At 37.8% G+C, this 20,364-nt stretch overlaps 1 protein-coding gene across 1 annotated transcript in view; it reads right to left on the reverse strand.

Annotated features, from left to right (window-relative positions):
* The window catches only part of KITLG (KIT ligand), a 67,817-nt gene that overhangs the window by 19,498 nt on the left and 27,955 nt on the right, over nucleotides 1-20,364 (reverse strand). The window contains exon 3 of the mRNA XM_088025733.1: nucleotides 10,545-10,607. Coding sequence (XP_087881859.1) covers nucleotides 10,545-10,607 — 63 coding nt within the window. The remainder of the gene's footprint in view (nucleotides 1-10,544; nucleotides 10,608-20,364) is intronic.

The following is a 20,364-nucleotide window of genomic DNA, read 5'->3' on the forward strand; positions in this document are numbered from 1 at the left end:
CATCATTCACAGGTCTCTTTCCAAAATGTCAGTCTTTCCTTTGGGACTGAATCGCTCTCCAAGTCTCCATCCATTTAAACAGTGATAATTCCCTTTCAGATAGTCAGCCCTGTCAGCAAGGGGCAGATTTCCTAGAATCTGGGATACAGCACATACTGCAAATACTGTTTGAAGAGTATTTATACGGTAGGGCAGCCTTCCCCAATTAATTCATTCTGTTGTAATGGTGCAAATTTTTCTGTGGCAAGCTGATTCTAGGTGTCAGTCTCTTTAAATTCTGTCTTCACTCCACTTTATAAACATGCTTGCCTATCCTTTCCTCAGATCTTCTGACATAGAAGAACCAAAATCAAATTCCCTTATTCTGAACTAAGGTACTCCCTTTAGTTTCTGCAGTATGGGTGCCTTAAGTGAGCAGGTTTTTTTTTTTTTTTTTTCCTTTTTTGTGGTTAAAGTAGAAAAGATTTTGTTTATAGGTTTCTTATTTTTAACCAGGGAACTCTGGGGTGCTTTACTACCACCACTTCTGTTTATCTCTATTTTCAGCTGAACTCTATGTTTGCATTCTGTATTCAAGTTCTTATTTAGCTATGACGACTCTCTCACGGCCACCCATGGTCCCCGTCCCCCACGGTCCCCAACTTTCATATACCTAATCAACAGCTGAAGCAATCAACATTTCCTAGCAAAATTCTCAAGCCTAAACTTCTAACTTCTTACAGTTAAATCCTGGAAATCTCACCATCTAATCCTAGCCCAAAATTTGCCCTTTAAAAATTATGAAGTATTCATTGCTAGCTGATATGAGCTTCTGTACTACTACACTGCTGCAAAACACATTTCTAAACATCTTGTAAATTATATTTCATTCATTATTCATTCTTGCCAAATTTCCTTGGAAAAAACTATATAGTCAATTCAGAGTTCTATCTTTTCATTAATTTGCTTAAAGAGTTACATGTTAGCTTTTTAGGATTCTTGGACTTATTAAAGATAGATCTGAGGCTGAAAAAAAAATTAAATATCAGCCAGTTTTGACCTGTCTGCAAGAGAGAAAACCAGTTTTGACTAGATCATCAAGCAATTTCATATTTTCCTTTTAATTAAATATAGTCAATGATTTGCAAAGAGAATGAAACACAGGAAACTCAGTATTTCATTTGTGAGATGATAGATCTGCTTCTTGACTCTTCCAAGATTATGATTAGGAAACGGATGATTGAAGGCTATAAGTTTCCAGAATATAATTTTTCCTTTTGCCTTCATAATAGGCATTATTATCACTATTCCTTAGCTTTAGACCATTTTAAGCTTAAATAGTTCTGTATAAATATCAACTCACAACACTCATCAGAAGAATGTAAGATACAAATAATGTTCTCTATTTTAGGAGAAGAATGTGAAGAATTAGGAAAGCTGATAAAACCACACAGGAGGCCAAAGAAGTGAGGTAAGAGGTGCCTCTCAAATTCTTGAAGTACATATAATTTAATTTTCCATTCACCTATATATACCTACAAAACAAAATATACTCCTTGCTTTGAAAGGGAAAATCTGTCTGGGTTTTCCTTAACTCCAGACTCTCAATTTCTTATCTTCTTTCTTGGTAGCCTCCGTCCTACATTTTCTGGGTTAATTACAGCAACTCTGGCTAAGACTACTGGAAAAACATGCTTTCAATTCCTATGTAACATGTATCATTCTAGAATGCTAACTGAATTAATGCATCGGTAATTCTTGACCTGCCACCATGCCACCACCATTGAAGATTTGTTTAAAAGCTGTAAACTTCCTAAGGGATTTTAAAGCACCATGACCAAGTTAATGATTTAACTAAATGATTAAATAAAAGACATAAAAACTCCTATACTTAAAAGCATTCTAAACATAACTAGAATAGGACTGCTTCCAAAGACCAATAATGAAAATATCTTTGCACATTCTAAAACCACACATAAATTTAAAATAGGTCATATATGAGTATATAAAATACATAATCTATGATATGTGATATAACACCTCTGCAGTCCCAGAACTGATACATTTGAGACCCTGGCTGAAACTGTGTGCTTTACAAACATCCTGGGGACTTGCTCAGTCTGTCATGCTTTTCTCTTCTTCTATCCCCTGCTTCATTCAAGAAATTGTTCTGGTTTATTAGCTGAAAGAATTTGACACAATATTCTGCATCAGTCTTAGACGCAGAGGGAGTCTCTAAGGGCAGTCACCATTAGCTTTATGGGATTAGAGGCTGAAACTGGGCAAAACGACAATGACATTTCTTCATGCACACACTTGGCGCTACTCGCCATTTGGTACTGTAAGTATAGAGATACCTGTGTGCTTCCTTAGTGGGTCCAAGGTAGGTATCTACATTGTGAGAGTTCCCTACAAAGGAGTTGGGATAATGTATCCATTAGAGATTTTCAGGGAGAAAAGCACTGACTCATAAAACCATGAGCCCTCTGAGGAATATTCACAAGCATGCATCCTGTCTTCTAATCCAACTAATCTAATTACCAGCATTACTGCCCAGTTAGATTGTTTTTGTATTCTTTGCTTTAATGTGTGTGTGTCAAACTGAAGTCTAGCCAGAATTAGAGGTATGAATGCCCAGGGCATAAAGCATTCCTTTCCTTCCTCTTGTGCTTCCAGCATTTACTTCCTGGCTGAGAAATCAAAAGAACCTAGAGCCATGCCATTGAGAATCACAATAGTTTAGATCTGGAAGGAATACTGAAGACCATCTGCTCCAGGCCCACCAATTTCATAAATGGGAAAACCAAGACCTAGAGCAGGGAATGCTTTGTTCAAGGTTGTACAATAAATTTAAAACAGAAACATTAGAACACCAAACCAAGACTCACCTAGTTCTTTTACCAGTGGTACAAAGCACATACAGCTGCAGTATTTTTTCTGCCAGGTTGACCATGAGTCTTGTGGTCTCAAATCTGGACCAGGCATATTGGTCCTTAGATTCAACTAAGAGAGCTCTGGGGAACGGAACTGACTCTTTCTGTGTCACTTCAGTAAGTTCAGAGTCATACTGATGAAAATAAATTTCTCTGAGCCAATTGTCACAACCAAACAGCAAATGCCAACTGCCTTTAGTGGACTTCCTTTACTCTCCTTCTAGTATTTACTCTTAGGGCTGGAGAAGAGACACTCCCCTGCTACTTTCAAACATTCCATGGCAGGCAAATTTCAAACATTTCTATAAAAGCACTTTGCAAAACAGTGTGTGCTCACAATCCTGGTGTGGAATCTCTAAAATCTTAACTCCCTTTTGGAGGAGCTGGGTTTTGTTATGATTTATTTTGGTCTTCTCCCTAAACAATTAATTTGGGTTTTCAGTATTCACTTTAGGCATCTAACTTTCATTTTCTTGCTTGAATTAAAGTGATGTAGAAACCTCAATCTGATTAAGATGATAATTAGCCCAAACACTATAAATATATGTTGTTTCCCAGGGCAGGCCTATAAGTGGTCCCTGAGCCAGACACAAAATAGCACAGTGAGGAAGGAACAGCATGGCAGGTAAGGGCAGAAATGATGAACTAGAAGCTCAGTGTCTAGTCCCAACTGTTAACACGCTTTGTGATTTTTGTCAAGTCACTTTATCTATTCAGAGCTTCATGTTTCTCCATAAAATAATGGGGTCTGTCTAATCTGTGCTAGCTAATACGGGGCTATTAGCCCCTGTGGCTACTTATCACTCAAAATGTGGCTAGCATGACTAAAGCACTAAAATTTTAATTTTACGTACGATTCAGTGACTGGAGAAAGGTTTTTTTAAAGAAGATTTTATTTATTTAGAGAGCACGTGCAAGCAGGAGGAGGGGCTGAGGGAGGGGAGGGAGAGAATCTCAAGCAGACACTGTGCTAAGCATGGAGCCCCACATGGGGCTCAATTTCACAACCCTGAGATCACCACTGGAGCCCAAATCAAGAGTCAGATGCTCAACCTACCGAGCCACCCAGCTGCCCCATGCCTGGAAAACTTTTTAAGTGCATTTGGAAAGACTTAGATATATTAATCTGCACTATCAATTGTAAATTTTATGAAAATCTAAATATGGAGTAAATATTTCTGATGAAAATTTAATGTCTGCACTGAAGTACGCTATAGGTATGAAATACACAGTAGATTTTGAATATGAAAAAATTTAAAATGTTCCATTAATTTATTTTGATAAGGTAAAATGTTGTTTTGGATATACTGCAATAAAAACTATTTTACTTATTCCCATGTTCCTTTTTACTTTTTTTTAAATGTGGTTACTGAACAATTTTTAAGATTACATATATGGCTTCCATTATGTTTCTACCAGACAGTAATGGTCTAGATATTCTGAAGAGTGTCTTAATATAATCACTTATTAAGATGGGCCCTGTACTTTGAGTACACAAAAGAGCCACTTAAAAATAGTATTTAATGTTCTATTTTATTCATTTAACATTTTATACTTACTCGTTTTAAATACATACTTTATTATATAGGAGGTAGAAGTAGATAAGTACAGTGTCTACTTGGCTGATTTAATTTATTTCTATAGGAAGTACTTCTAATCGTAGGGGTTGAGCCTTAGGTATGGATCCTATGAACTTGCCCTGTGGCCCTAACTGATTGGATAATGGCAGATCCCTCAGCCAGCTGGACCAGTTGGGAAGTCTCCCCCACCCAAACCTGTAAGGTAATAGAGACTAAACAGTCTCTGAGCAGCTCTACAACTGCAAATATATAAAGCTAGGAGTCTGGGGTAGCTACATTTCACCAGGTGACTGGAACACAAAGAAATTCTGCACAGACAGAACAGAATAAGGCAGAGATGCAGAGACTCGGAGAGAGGAAAAGGAAAACCCGGTAGTTTTCCAATCCTGGCAGAGTCCCTTCATGAAGCCTGGCCACATCCTCACTTTTTTACTAGAATGCTGTTCTTCAGCATTCTTATAACTGGAATTTTTCTTTCTTTCCTTTTTTTTTTCTTTCTTTCCTTCTTTAAATTAAGTTTCAATTCATTACTGTTAGTGAGAACCAAAGAACTCTAAACAAATAAGATGGACTCCTTCAAGATTTGGAAATCAGGATATTTTTTGCTAACAGTTAAATGTTTACTGGTAAGCAGTTTTTGAGTAACACCTACTTGAATGGCGAAGAAATACAGAGTGAAAGATTTGATCCCTAATCTTTAGATAAATAAGATACAGTAAAAAGAGAAAACATAACAAATAATGATAGCATCTGACAAATGTATATATTCTATATCTTGGGCTTTTCTGATCTTAATTATTTCTCACAACACTTTGAGACAAATACATAACATATACAATTTTAAATAGCTCTGTAAGCAATATATGATCAGGTACCCAAAATGAATAGCTTCTGGACAAATTCTATAAAAATTCAAAGATGATGAGCTAAAAGGTAAGGTCCACAGATCAGATACCATGTTGGTGTTACTGACCACCATGTCTCCCGAACCAAGCAGAGCAGGGGTAATGCTAGTTTTTACTGGCCAGATGATACAGGGAAGAGAGTACAGTCTTGAACGGTAGGAAATGGGCCTGGGGATAAAGTGGGATCTCATCCTGACCTTGGATGAGAGGACCATGAGGTTGCCTTCAGCTACAAGATATTGCATGATTCTGCAGGTAGAAATGGGATGAGTGGATGGAAGAGGAAAGGGCATTCGTGGCAAAGGGAAGTAGCACTGAGCAAAGTCCTGGAGTTGAGAATAAGCACGGTAATTTTAGGAGGCAGGGATGCATCTTGCTGGCGTGGCGGGTTTGTGTTGGGGAGTAATAGATATTAAGATGGGCTGGTTAGGATGAGGCAAGATTATGAAGAGTCATGAACATCAGATTCAGGAATTTGGCATTCAGCCTTTAGTCACTGGAACAATGAGAAAGTCCTTGAATATGGAAATGACTCAATGAAAGTAGTTTAACAGGAGCCTCAAGGAAACCATGATTCCTAAAAATTGAATAATACTTTATACATAAGATTTTTAATAAAATGTACATATATCTAAAAAAAGACAGCAATAATGTTGTGCAGATATTGTTTGAGGAGTTACAGGCACTCAATCAATACAACAATCTTGTGGACTCTATTCAGGTCAAATTTGTGCCTCGGGGAAACAAGAGATTACATGAGAACTTTTCTCCTTCCTTCTTCACTTTCTCTCAGCAGATATTCATGAAGTGCCTATCAGTCATTAGGCACTGATGATATAAAACAGAGCAAACAGAGACAATCCCTGCCCTCATGAAGTTGACAGGTTTAAGTGGAAGGTTATCAATTAAATAAATCCACAAACGGAAAACTGCTACTTTGAAGAAGGAAGGTCACAAAGAGCGTTTCCAACCGGCGGATTTGGTTTCATCAAGGAGGAAAGGGAAGGTTCCCTTACACAAGTGAAAATGAAGCCAACAGTCTGGAGTTACTGGTATCAAAGGTCCAACTAGGTACAGAGGAAGCCACGCACAGAGGAACAGGGGCCACAGGGAACAAGTGGGAACGTGGGGCTGGAAGAGGATTTGGAAAGGTGCCACATTATGAGGGTCTCGGGGCCTTGTTTCAGGAGCTCCTTTTTCTGCTGGGAGAGGGGCAGAGGGAGAGGAAGAAGCAGACTCCCCGCTAAGCAGGGAGCCCAGGCTCAATCCCAGGACCCTGGGATCATACCTGAGATGAAGGGAGACAGTTAACCAACTTAGCCACCTAGGCACCCTGCCTTTTCCAGCTTTTGGAGACCACCTGCATCCCTTGGCCCGTGGCCCCTTGCCCCATTTTTAAAGCCAACAGTGCAACATCTTTTAATCGATCTCTCTGGCTCTCACACTCCTGCTTCCCTCTTACAAGGATTCACAAGATTAGACCATGCCCATCTGGGTAATCCCAGATAAACTCCCCATCCCCAAATCCTTAATTACATCTGCAAGTCCCTTTCACCATGTAAGGTGATATATTCACAGCCTAGGACATCTTTGGGGAGCCATTACTCTATCACACATAATATCAAAAATGCAAAAACCATTATCCTAGACTGGATCTTGTACTGGAGGAAAAGAAGTACCAAAAAAAAAAAAAAAAAAAAAAGAAAGATAAATTTTGATAAACTGAAATACAGCCAATAGATTTAAATATTTGGGTTATTGATAAATTTATTGAAACTGACAACCATACTGTGGTTACAGAAGAGAAAATCTTTTACTTAGGAAATACACACTTAAGTATTTAGGGGTAAACAGCCATTAAGTATACAAGTGACTCAGTGAGTTTAGAAAAATAACAACCTGTGCACAGAAAGCAAGTATTTAGTAAAGCAAATGAGGCAAAATGTTAAAAATAGATGAATATGGATTAAAGAGTTTGTGAGTGTTCTTAGAATATTCTCGTAACTTTTCTGTAAATTTGAAATTATTTCTGAATAAAAAGTTAAAACTGATGAATCTAATTAAAACTGAAATGTCTTTTTTACTCAAATACTATAAGCAAGTCATAGTTTATATCATTTTATAAACATTAGAATGACTAGATCTGTGGCACAAATTCAGCAACCCAATTTTTGTGGTCTTCCTGTGGTAACATTACTGGTAAATAGAAGGATCAGAAATGTTTAGGATTTTTATGGTTGGTGATTTAAAATCCTAACAGTCTGGCAATATTATAGTTTCAAAGAGCTTAAAATAGAATTGGTAATTATCGTCAGATTTAAGTACCAACTGGTTGGTCACATCCTGCTATTTGTGAGAGAGAATCTGCTAGGTAATTTTCTAGGACGTCTCTTGGAAAAGTAGTGCCCACCCCCCAGGAGTATTTAGCAGATTTTTAAAGCAAAAGCATGACAATGAACTGTATTCTATTCTAGAGCCTTTTTTTTTGCCTGGTGCCTCAGGCAGAATTTTATTGCTTTGGCCCCAAAGAATCTTTCTGGTACCCATTCTGATTCCTACTCCGCCCTCTATTGTTTAGAAACAAAAGATAAGGCAGCTGGGACTCTGACCACTGACAAATCATCACTGGCCTCTCCACTGGGAAACTCCTCTGGTCTTGGCAGAAACTCATTTTAAAAATAAAGGTAAAACAAAGCCTACGACCAGTTTCTGCCCAAAGCCTTCTGCACGGGCTTATTTTTCTTGCCAATTGTGGTAGCCAAGAACAAAGTTTCTCCAGTTGTGCCAAGACAGTATGCCAAGATCAAATAATAGTGAACTTTTCTCAATTACAGAAACACACACAAAAAAAGTGGCAATGAATCAGCTTTATTTTTACAAGTTTGGCTCTTGCTACCACCAGCCCATACTGAAATCTGTGATTTAGCACAATCTATGATTATACCAGCACAAAATAATCTATTTTGTTATTTTCAGTTTAACATTAAGAGCTGCATGATTTCTTTGAGTCAGTTTGGCAATCACACACCTAAATGCTTCTCCAGTCAGGGTCAGGGTACATCTTTATTACTTGAATGTTTCACTTAGAACACCTTCCTCTGGGGCGCCTGGGTGGCTCAGCTGGTTAAGTGTCTGCCTTCAGCTCAGGTCATGATCTCAGGGTCCTGGGATTGAGCCCCACATCTGGCTCCCTCCTCAGCAGGGAGTGTGCTTCTCTCTTTCTCACTCTCCCTCAGCTCTCCCTCTCTCTCAAATAAATAAAAATCTAAAAAAAATAAGAAAAAAAGACGAACACCTTCCCTTGCTATTGTAATTATTTAGATACTCACATTCTGTAACCCAAGGTTAAATGTCAGATGACCTAAGGTTTTTTTTTTTAAGACTGTCACTTTTTAGTCGTATAACCTTGGGTAAATACTTGTAAACCTCAGTTTGTGTCATTTGTAAAACAGAAATCACACAAATCACAGTAGCTATCTTGCCTTCCTGGAAGGGTTTTTCTAATCATCCAAGGAGATAAATACGTGAAATCATTTTGAAAATTAAAAAAAAAAAGCATTATATAAAGGCCCAATCATTCCCCCACACCTAGTTATTATTAAAGTCTTTTGCACATAAGGCTATGTGATGTGTTTGTTTCTTAAAGTATCTGGTAAGGTGCTGGCTCCATTATTTTTTCCTAAACAAATACTGTACTTGTTCCCTGAGTAATTGAATGATTAATTAACTTCCAGTCTGCTATGATTTTACATTCCTATTTCCAGAGAACTCCCCTAATTCAATGGGACAGACACTGACCTAGATTTCAGGATATCTGGTTCAACATGAAGAGCAATGTTCTAAGAAACTTTAGATAGTTCATGCTAACTAAAATGCTTACTTTCCTAATGAAAAGAAATAGGCCTTTGACATTCTTTTGAAATGATAACCTTAGTCAGTCTTTGAAAGACTTTTTAAGCACAAGCACTTTGCGATGTGCTTAACACACTGAACTGGTACTAATTTTGATTGACTAACCCACAAAAAGTACTCAAAGCTAAGACAACTTACACAAAGTGGATCTGTAATAAGAACTTCAGAAATCATGGAAAGATGTCTACTTGCAGAGTCACCCAAATGATTTTAAATTAACTCAAGGAACACAATACAGCAGTTAAAATGAATCAACATGGATCAACACATGTCAAACGTGTGTTGCAAAACATAAGCAAGGTGCAAAGTGGTATATACAGTGTAATGCTATTAAGTCTGCAAAAAATACAGTAACTTACTTATGTGTTAGTACAGATTTTCAGTAAATGGAAAAGAGCAGGTGGCGTTACTATGTGTTGTTGCACTCAACACAACCCCAAGGGATGCTATCCCCATGCCAAGCCTTGAAAACATGCAGTGGAATGAAAAATTCCAGCGCAGAAGACTTGTTGCTAATAGTCAAATTGTCTATAAGAGACAAAGTGAGGACCAGTAGAGAAAGAGGCAATACAGGGGTCTTTAATAATATTTATAATGTTTCAGTAAAAAATATATTTGAAGCAAGTATTGCACCATGGTAAGGTTTAACAAGCTATGTGGTGGGTACATAGGCATCTCTATGCTTGCAAGATTTCTTCATGTATGAATTCTGATAACTCATAATCAGGAAAATAATTAAAATTTCTTGGTTGCAGTAATAAAGGTGTATTTATAATCATAACCTCATATTTATATTGTAAGTTTCTCAGAATCTTTTGACTAATAAATTCTGAGATAAAATACATGGCGGTCTCAAATTAAATAGGAAAGAGGCTTATAAAGGACCTTTCCAGAATATGCAAAAAATTTGCCCAATTTTACACTCAAGCGTTTTTTAGGAGGAAGCTAAAAGAAAGAGAAATCTGTGGCTAGCTCTAAGGAAGATGATCTTATTCACTTTAGAATTAATAGGTCTAAGACACATGTGCTGAAATGCTTACCCGTAAGTAAAGTTTAGCAGTTACTTGAGGATAAAACAAAAACAAAACCATCCAAGTTGAATTCCAAGGATACTTTCTTCAAATACTGACAATTAGCTAACTCCCAAATGGCCCATAATTTCCTGTCTCAATAGAATGATCCCATCTCTTTTGTCAGCTACTAAAAAGGAACTCAGAAATGTACAGTTTACTTACCAAAACATCCATCCCGGGGACATATTTGAGGGCTATCTTATAGTCTTTCGGAAGATTTGCCACCTACAGAGACCAAAAAAAGAAGAAAAAGAAAGGGGGGGGGGAATCCATGAGAAAATTCATACATAGAAATTAATCATACTGTTTTTAATGAGAGAAAAATACATACAAACCTGTTATATTGTTTTTAAGTTGCCACTGCATTTCAATATTTACATAGTGATTTTCCATTCTTGATTTCCTTTTGTAATCAAAAGCCCTCTCCAAAAATACAGTAATAATACAAGTCTTTTAGACTCCACATTCAGTAACGAGTATTAAATATAATCCAGTGAATTTTGGAAACATCTAAATTTCAATTTCTATCTGTGGTCTTGGAATTCCCTTCCAGGACTGTTTTCCTACTGTTTCACCAAAGCATCAATAATACAATGTTCTGTTTTGGTTTTTTTCGTCAATCATTCTCAAAGTGATGTGTCAACATCACCAAGGAACTGCTAAAAATGCAAATTCTCAGGCCACATCAGCCCTACTGAATCTTACTTAAGTCCTCCAGGTGATTTTGATGCAAGTTTGAGAACTTGTTGACCTTAGAAAAAAATGTCAGTGAAACTCAAAAGAACACTACTACTCATGAAAAGCAAATGGTTTCTAATTAAATAATTTGTAGAGATTCAATTCTGTGAGATAACTTAATCTGCTTACATAGGCCTGAACATTGGAAATGTGTCAAGTAGTCTGCCCAGCTTCTTTTAAAGGCTTTTAAAAAATATCTAATACATCTCCATCAGTCACTGTGGCATGTGTTGAACAAACACCTTATTTGGAACCAAATCTAAATTCTGTACTTTGGTTTCTTTCTCTCATCTATAAAATGGAGATGAAAGTACCCATGTCAAATAGCCAATTTATGAACTGTGATAACTGAATGTGCCAAACACATCATAAACAATCCATATTCTATATTGAGGGATATATTGGCAACTGACTTCCCAGGTATGGATCCTGGGGTTCTAGGTTCTCTTATCAGAGTTCTAGGTTCTAGATTTCTAGAGTTCTAGGTTCTCTTATCTCCTTTCCTACATACAGCATCACAGAGTCACAGAGTTCTAGGTTCTCCTATCTCCTTTCCTACATACAGCACCAGCTCTGTCATACCACCCTGAGTACAATTTCCAGCTAACTATAGCCAACAACTGATTTAGACCATGAGTCTTAAGACAATATACGGTGTAAAAAAGTGGTTTTGCACTATTACGTCTTCAGTAGGTCTACCTTACTTTTGCAGATTTTCCCCTTCATCCTCTCTGAAATCTTTGCTCTTCCCCATATTAAGGTAGGATCTTGCTCATGTTTGCTGGACTAGGTCACCTCTGACAAGTCTCCCACAACACAATCTGTAGGTTTCTTCTGCTGGCAAAGACACAGCTGACACTTTTGCAGGTAGAAACACTGGAATTAGACTGAGCAGCAACATTTTACTATGTTATGAACCAACCATGTCAATTAAAGCCATTCCAGATGGAGAAACATGACAAGAAGTGGCAGGTGTTCTGAACACAACCTGCTTGACAATCTAGCCCCTCCCTAAGAATAATTTACATTATCTGTATCTATCTACCTATATAAAATTGACAGAATTAGTATTCAGAAAACTTAGGACCAGAGTATATACATAAACCTAATGAGCAGAAAAAAATGTAAGGGATGTGGCCAATTCCATTTTATTAGTAATTTATATATAAGAATCAGCTGAAAGAAGTCAAAGAAACCTTACTGAAACACACTGAAATCTCCATACCTTACTACTTGGGGGCGGTCTATAGTAATAATTTCTGTCTTAAACCGATTTATGGAGATTTAGTTTCTGATGGGATGAAAATTCTATATTTGAAAAATGCTTTGCAATTTATAACAAGTTTTCATATACAGCCTTTGCCACGATCTCATGAGATATATACTATTAAGCCTGTTTTATAGATGAAGACATGGAGGCTCCAGGGGGCTAACTGGTATCTCCAGGTAGCAGGCATCAGGAGTTCCTGATGGAGGGAGGATACAAACCCAGCCCTCCGTGCTTTGCTCAGCACCATCCTCTACAGAGCGGTCTCCCTTTATTACTCTCTTGGCTGACATTGGTTCCTTTCCAATTACACTTGGAAGAGAACTTGGGAAGTCAAGGTGTAGATTTTTATGGTTGCTTCATGAATTATTGTATAACTTTCTAAACACTTGGGAGTGTGTTGAAGAGCACTCAGCACAGATACTTTTGTGATAAATTCAGCTTCTTTGATATACATTGATCATTATAGAAAGTCTGACAGTGCAGAGGGAGGGAGCCTCTGGCCTGGAATTTAGAAGATGTTAGTTTGATGGAGGAGTCACGGCACAGGTTCTGGCGACACACTGTTGGATCCAGGCCCTCCTGCGTGTTAACTCAGATCTTGGGCAAGTTACTTAATCTGCTTTAATTTCGACATGTGTAAAATGGGAATCATAAAAAAATCTAGCTAGTGAATTTATAAACACTAAATAAGGACTAAATAACTCATTTAAAACACCTAGTGCTTAAGCATGGTATGTACATGAAGATGAGTTTATATTAATTGCAAGAGAGTGGGACATTCTAGATAGAGGAGGGGTCATATGCAAAGAAAAGGAAATGGGAAAGCACAGGTGTGTTCGGGAGACCACGGACAGATAAATCAGGCTCCAGCAAGTAAGAGAAAGGAAATATGCCAAGAAAGCCACATTAGAGAAGGACTTGAATGTTGGGCTAAGGAGGCCCAGTGGGAGGCAGTGACTCTACCACCAAACCCTATAAGCAAGTCACTTCTGCCTCATTTCCTCTCCATAGAACTTCTACCACTTGTCTGTAAAATAAAGGGAACTAGGTAATTACTAAAAATGGAGTCAGATCTAAGTTTCTCATGGAAGTAGTGGTGCTACAACGGACGTCCAAACAAGGAGGGATCAGGATAGTAAATTCAGGAAGACAGGTTTGGAAGGTATGGATTGGACCAAGGATAGAACAGAGACCAGGAACAGTTTAGAAGACCACTAGAAAAGTGCTGAATGTGTATTAAATATTTATATAGAGATTGGAAGATGAAAAAAAACAGAAATGAGGTTTAGATTCCAGGGCAGTAGCCTGATGATAGGGTTAAATGGATGAGTAATCAAAACTATAGATTTTGAAAACAAATCAATTCTAGTTAAAATAAGTTCAGGACAAAAAAAAAAAATCCCAAAAAACAAAAAAAACAAAATGGAACTTAGTTGATGGAGAATTTTGCCAAAAGCCAAATTATTCCAATGAGCTTTTGTGGTTTGGTGTTTGAACATGTCAATACTATGCCAGATTGTAAAATGCATAAAACTGCAAAAACAAGTCACTTTATGATGGGCTCGCTCTACTAGATGGGTCCCATTGGGTGTCTTTAGGATTGACCACACTCAGTGACACTGGGAAACAAAAACAAAACCAAATGCATAAGGGAACAGCATGAGGAAACGCTGAAAACTCAGCCAAGAAAAAGTCTTTTTACACCAACAGGCACTGGCTGCATACCAGGTCCTAAAGGTATTTGGACTCAGAAGAAAAAAGAACTCAAAGTTAGAACGCTTAATGCCCTCTCTAGATCACTAATCTAAAATCTTTGGATCTCATGATTCAAATGTCATCGAGGTCTCTAAAGCTCATGAAATCAGTGGCTTCTTGGACATCTTTGCTGAAACACTTACTTGTCTCAGTTGTTTCTCCCTGGTGCAAGGCAAGAATCAAAATGCAGTAGTAGTAATTCCTGATTCCCTTGGTACTGTACATAAAATGTTGTGCAAAAGTGAACGTCTCTGGAGAAAGGGTTCACAGTTTCCAGAGTCTCATCAGACCCAGAGAGTTGAAGAATCACTGCTTCGGCGGGGGGGGGGGGGGGGGGGGGGGGGGCGGAATCTATGCTTATATTTAAATATCCCAACTCACTCATGTATAGCAGCTTAGTATAATGCTGGTTTTCAGAAATAACACAGGAGAAAGCTTTTTGCTTTTTTTATTTTTCCTTATAAGTCATCCCCTGTTAATACTAACAAACCCACCAGGACAACTGTCTTTAGTGTTCAAAGGTATTTGTTTTTTGATAATAACTCAGAGATTAAAAAAAATAATAATAAGATGACAACTTTACAAGACTTTTCTGAGTCCTCTTTTCTCAGTGAAAAATACCTAAATAGAGGACTCATCTCCCTCCAAAAAATAATAAAAAATTAAAAAAAATTTAAAAGAGATTAAAAGAAGATCTACAACAGGACCACTTCTTAATCATAAGGTGACTACTACCTAGGAAATAAGATTCAAGAGGTTACAGTGATAATTCTTAAATGGCAGTTGACATTTAAATCTTAAATTAAGACATTGTAAATTATGAACTAGGTTCATGTGTTCCAGAGACAGGTAGTTATGGGTTTGAACTTCTCCACTCAGTTTTCTATTTCCAGGTAAGGATGGTCAAATTACTTGTCACTAGGTCTCAGCTTCCTAATCAATAAACTGGGGGTAAAAATAATTACCTCCTAGGTTTGTAATGATTAAAGGACAGAATTCAAATAAAATGCTTTGCATGGTTGCTGGATACTCACACAGTAACTTGCTTTAAAAAGTCAAGGACAAGAGCTATAGAACCTAAGTGGTTCATCCTATAAAGGAAGAATGATTTTTTTCTTCAGAATAAGACTGCCACGTTTGGTAACATAGCAGGGCATTTGTCAGTTTTTACAAATATTATTTCCAATATACTTCTGTCCTTTCTTTGAATACTGCTAGTCTAAAATTTAGTTTTAAATAGAAGAGGAAATTTCTACCGACTGCAGGAGAAGAAATTAAAATGCTAAGTGTAGCAAACTAATAAAAATAAACTTTAAAAATTATCCAGCTGTCAAACCATTGTTCTTCAAAGGTCCAAAATAGAAAAAGGAAAACCCAACCCCAAATGAGTGTAGGAGATCTCTGCTTTCATTTATTTATTTATTTATTTTATTTATTTATTTGAGAGAGAGAGAGAGAGAGAGAGCGCATGCAGGCACAAGTTGGGGGGGGTTGGGCAGAGGGAGAGGGAGAGAGAACCTTAAGCAGGCTCTATGCTCAGTCTGGAGCCTGACACAGGGCTCAATCTCAAGACCCTGAGATCATGACCTGAACCGAAATTAAGAGTTGGATGCTTAACCAACTGAGCCACCCAGGCGCCCCCATGAGATCTCTGCTTTTATTTTATTTTTTATTTTTAAAGATATATTGAGAGAGAGAGAGAGAACACAAGTTGGGTAAGGGGGAAAGGGGGAGAGAGAGAATCTGTCAAGGGCAGGGCCAGATGTAAGGACTGATCTCATGACCTTGAGATCATGACCTGAGCTGAAATCAAGAGTCGGAGGCTTAATTGACTGAGCCACCCAGGTGCCTCTGAGATCTCTGCTTTTTTTTTACTAAAAGATGTTTTAAAATTTTTATTTATTTATTTGAGAGAGAGAGAGAGAGAGCATGAGCAAGGAGGAGAGGCAGAGGGAGCAGACTCCCCACTGAGCAGGGAGCCTGACACAGGGTCCTGGGATCATGACCTGAGCCACTTAACCAACTGAGCCACCCAGGCACCCCTGAGATTTCTGCTTTTAAAGAGAAGACATGCTTAGAAAAGCTCAGAATTCATCTAGAAATGGAAAGACTCAGAGACTCCAAAACTTTATTTTAATGCAGTGGTAATTCTATTTGAAAAACATTGTACTTGAAGAAGAATAAATATCAGGATTATTCAAAACTGTCCAAAGTGAAATTTATTTGAGATATTTTTATAAACTCCCATTACGTTACACTCTAAGAGTCATGTGTTAAAATAAGTGCCTATCATAAGACCAGGAAAACCATGAATTCCTGAGATTTAATTCTATTCTGATTTGTAGACTGACTTGGGAAAGACAGAGTAATTTCACCTTTATAAGATGGGGCTGGGAAGCAACCTGCCTTGAACATTTTGAGGAAGACAAATAATTACTCAGTAGATATTTTAAAACAAAAAGGTTTTTAAAAAGCAACATAGTCACATTTAAATTCCCCCGAGTGAAAGAAAACTATGATCACAAACGAAGGGAACAGTATGAAGAACAAAAGAGGTAAACCAATTTGAACTATTTCAATATTTGGAAGCCTCCTTCTAGAACACAATTGTTAAAAGCTGCAGCCTAATTGTCCCAGAGATACAAGTGTTTAAAGTTTGTTTCATCCTCTTCCCAGATACTTGACCCTTTCCTTAGGTAGGTCTGAGTTTGTCATTTAAAACAAGTCTTGCAACATTTTTTAGAAACAAAGCAAAATGTTCCGTAAATAGATGGAACTATTCTGCTGAGCAAACATGCCAGAAGGATTTCAAATGAAAACCATGGGGACTATAGTGGCAGCACAAAGTGTCCAAGAAGAAATTAAAAAACAAAACAAAAACACACACACACACACACACACACACACAAATGACAGCAAGGTCATAAATCATGTGCTTCTGTGACATGAGAACCACCCCAAGGAAACAGACTTCAGATCAGTGGGCACAGGATCAGTTGCACCTCATGCAGAGGAGGAACTGGTAGAGACTGCAAAGAAATGTTTTCAGTCAAAGAGATTACTGGGATCACAAGGTAAGAAAAGTGGTACTGTCAACTTACTTTGTTTCTCTCAAATTGAATGTACCAAGGTTGCGCCTGTAAAGCAAATCCCTCTTGTTCTATGTAACCTCCTCTAAGCAGGAGGCACGGCATTACTGAATTATTCTAACAGGTGCAACCTGACAAAGTATCGTTATGGAATTGCCCCACTGTACTTCAGAGGATGGCCGTGATTCTCTGTATCTATATAACTCCGAAGTCCCTCACGTTGCTGTCTGAATTAGTCAAATTAATGAGTTTTAGGCTAAGGATAAGAACACAGTTTTGTTTTTGTTCTTTTTTTTTTTTCCCCAAAAATGAAAAAACCCCAACATTAGAAGTATGATCACCTAAGCAGTTCTGGCACTTCCATGCAAATCCCTATCACTTACGATGCTAGTTGGAAACACCCCATCCTCACAAGCTGACCCTCAGTATTTCTGCAGCGGGAGCCCTGGCAGCTGTACTTTTAATAAGTATCCTAAAACGTGGTAATTGAATGATTCTCAAATGATATCCTACAAATGCTGGTTTACAGCAGTGACTTCCAACATTTTTTCAGCTCAATTCTTTTTTCCACATCAAGTCTTATTTGGACATCCAGATACACAAATGAAGGCAGAGTGGCTGTGTGGGCGCTAGGAGCCAGTTTGAAAACTACTGTTGTAGAAGGCACAGTGCTGGTAATGGGACCCAGAGCTGGGCTTCACCACTCCTGGGTCTCAGTTTCCTTATTTATTTATTTACTTTTTAAAGATTTTTGTCAGAGAGAGAGAGAGAGTACAAGAGCAAGTGAGCACAAACAGGGGGAGTGGTAGGCAGAGGGAGAAGCAAGCTCCCCGCTGAGCAAGGAGCCTGACATGGGGCTCGATCCCAGGACCCTGGGATCATGACCTGAGCCTAAGGCAGAGGTTTAACCGACTGAGCCACCCAGGCGTCCCTCAGTTTCCTTATTTATAAAACAGTTTGTCCAGATTGTCTCTAATTTCCCTTTCAGCTCCAGTACCCTCTGATCCCACCACAGCACTACTACCACTTCTAATAGCTAATATTTAGCAGGCACTTGCTGTGTTCCTAACACTGTTCTACTGATTCGATCCTTATAATCACTCTATGAAGTACTATTAATCTTAATACTTATAAGGAAACTGAGGCCCAAAGAAGTTATAGGACAATAACTGTGATAAAAATAAATTTACATATACATTCTCTTATTTAATCTATAAGATAAAATTGAGAAGTAGAAACAGATTTAGAGAGGTAGTTATTTAAGGTCAAAAAGCTGGGATTTAAATTCAGGTCTACCAAATTCCAAAATCCATTCCTTAACCAATATATTGGCACAGGTTGGTCCTACATGAAATCTTTTAAATGGCATCCATGTATGTGTTGTTATTGTGGTATTAATGATATGCATTCATATTTTTATGGAGATAATTTATCTCCCAAACTAGATCATGAACATTTTGAGGTCAGGAATTATTCTTCTATTTCCTACTCTATGAAATACGGGTTGTGAATTATGGTAGGTCTTTATTCAGTAGGAAGTAATCTGAGTCCTATTTTTTTGGTGGCGGGGAAAGAGAAAGAGAAGGGGGGAGGCATAGAGAGGGAGAGAGACTCTTAAGCAGGATCCACACCCAGTGTGGAGCCCAACATGGGACTCGATCTCACAACTCTGAGATCAAGACCTGAGCTGAAAACAAGAGTCAGACACCTAACCGACTGAGCCCCTCAGTCACCCCTGAGTCCTATTTTTTACTAACTTGATTTTTTTTCAATAATCCAAAGTAAACACACTAATTTCCCTAGATCAACTCTTGAAATTAAAAAAATTTCCCTGAGTCATTTGCTGGAAGGGAGGAAAAAAACCTCTTTTTTCAGTCTAATGATTTTACATTTGCTTTCTTGGGGTGAGGATTTATCTTTTAGTGTCAATATTAATAAATATCTCTTTTCCAGGCTCTTCTTTCTCAGTAATGCTTCTTGCCATTTTTCATTGTATCAGCAGATAGGTACCAGACTGAAAATAAACAGATGGTCAAAGACAAGGACGGAAAACCTTGGAAGGTGCTTGTAATACCTACTTACACCACTTGAAAAAACTGGTTCGACATTTCACAGGAAGTAATGCTCATTAAATAGTTTTCCTTAAACACTTTGCAAGTAATAATGTGTATAAGTAATTTTTCTTAAATATCATGTTAATTTTGGATATGCTTGGCCTGTGGTCAAATATACCATCATCTTCCAACTATGATTCATTGCCAATATACTTGACATCTGCTCCTTAGGACCCCGGCAGATCTCCACTGATCATCCTCAGCTCCACAGTTACACCAGCAGCCCCATGAGAGCTGTAACTTCCCAGCTGTGAACTACTTTAAGCATCATATTTTTGAGACTCATGTTAATCTGACATCCATATAAATTTATGTAACATAGATAAAGCTAGTCATAATAAGAATTGGGACTAAATTAGGATCAAGACACTTTGGTCTCCAAACTTTGACTGAACAGACCATCTAGAGCAGTAGTTCTTAAATCTTCTTTCAGAAATTTCTTTAAAATGTAGATGCCTGGAGCCCTTCCTCAGACCTATCATTGTATCCTTCTCTTAGAGTGCAGTCCAGACACCTGTAATTTTAATAAGCACCACAGGAGATCATGATGCTTACCACAGTGAAGCACGTTAGGTCTTCATTCACTGAACAAATGTTTTTTACCAATGAGTGCCTTTTACCAATATAAAATTTATAATATAAGCATATATTTTCTTTTTAGTATAGTTTCTTGGGTCACAGATTAATAAGCAACTTGAAGAAGAGGTTTATGTGTACATTCTTTGAAAAACAAAACAAAAAAAACAGGGGTGACTGGGTGGCTCAGTTGATTGAGCGTCTGACTCGGTTTCAGCTCAGGTCATGATCTCAGGTTTTGAGCCCCGCATCGGGCTCTGTGCTTTGTGCAGAGTCTGCTTGAGATTCTCTGCCTCTCCCTCTGTCCCTGTGCTTGTGCTTGCTTCATTTTTAAATAAATAAAATCTTTGAAAAACAAACAAAAACTTTCCTCACCTCATCCTTAATACCTAGCTGGGCACATAGCAGGCAAATGCTACATTGTTTTGATCACCAGCCCC

This window comes from Eumetopias jubatus, unplaced genomic scaffold (genome assembly GCF_037043125.1).
Source record: "Eumetopias jubatus isolate StellerSeaLion01/CBP00866 unplaced genomic scaffold, mEumJub1_p1.0 scaffold_8, whole genome shotgun sequence".
Lineage (NCBI taxonomy): Eukaryota > Metazoa > Chordata > Mammalia > Carnivora > Otariidae > Eumetopias > Eumetopias jubatus.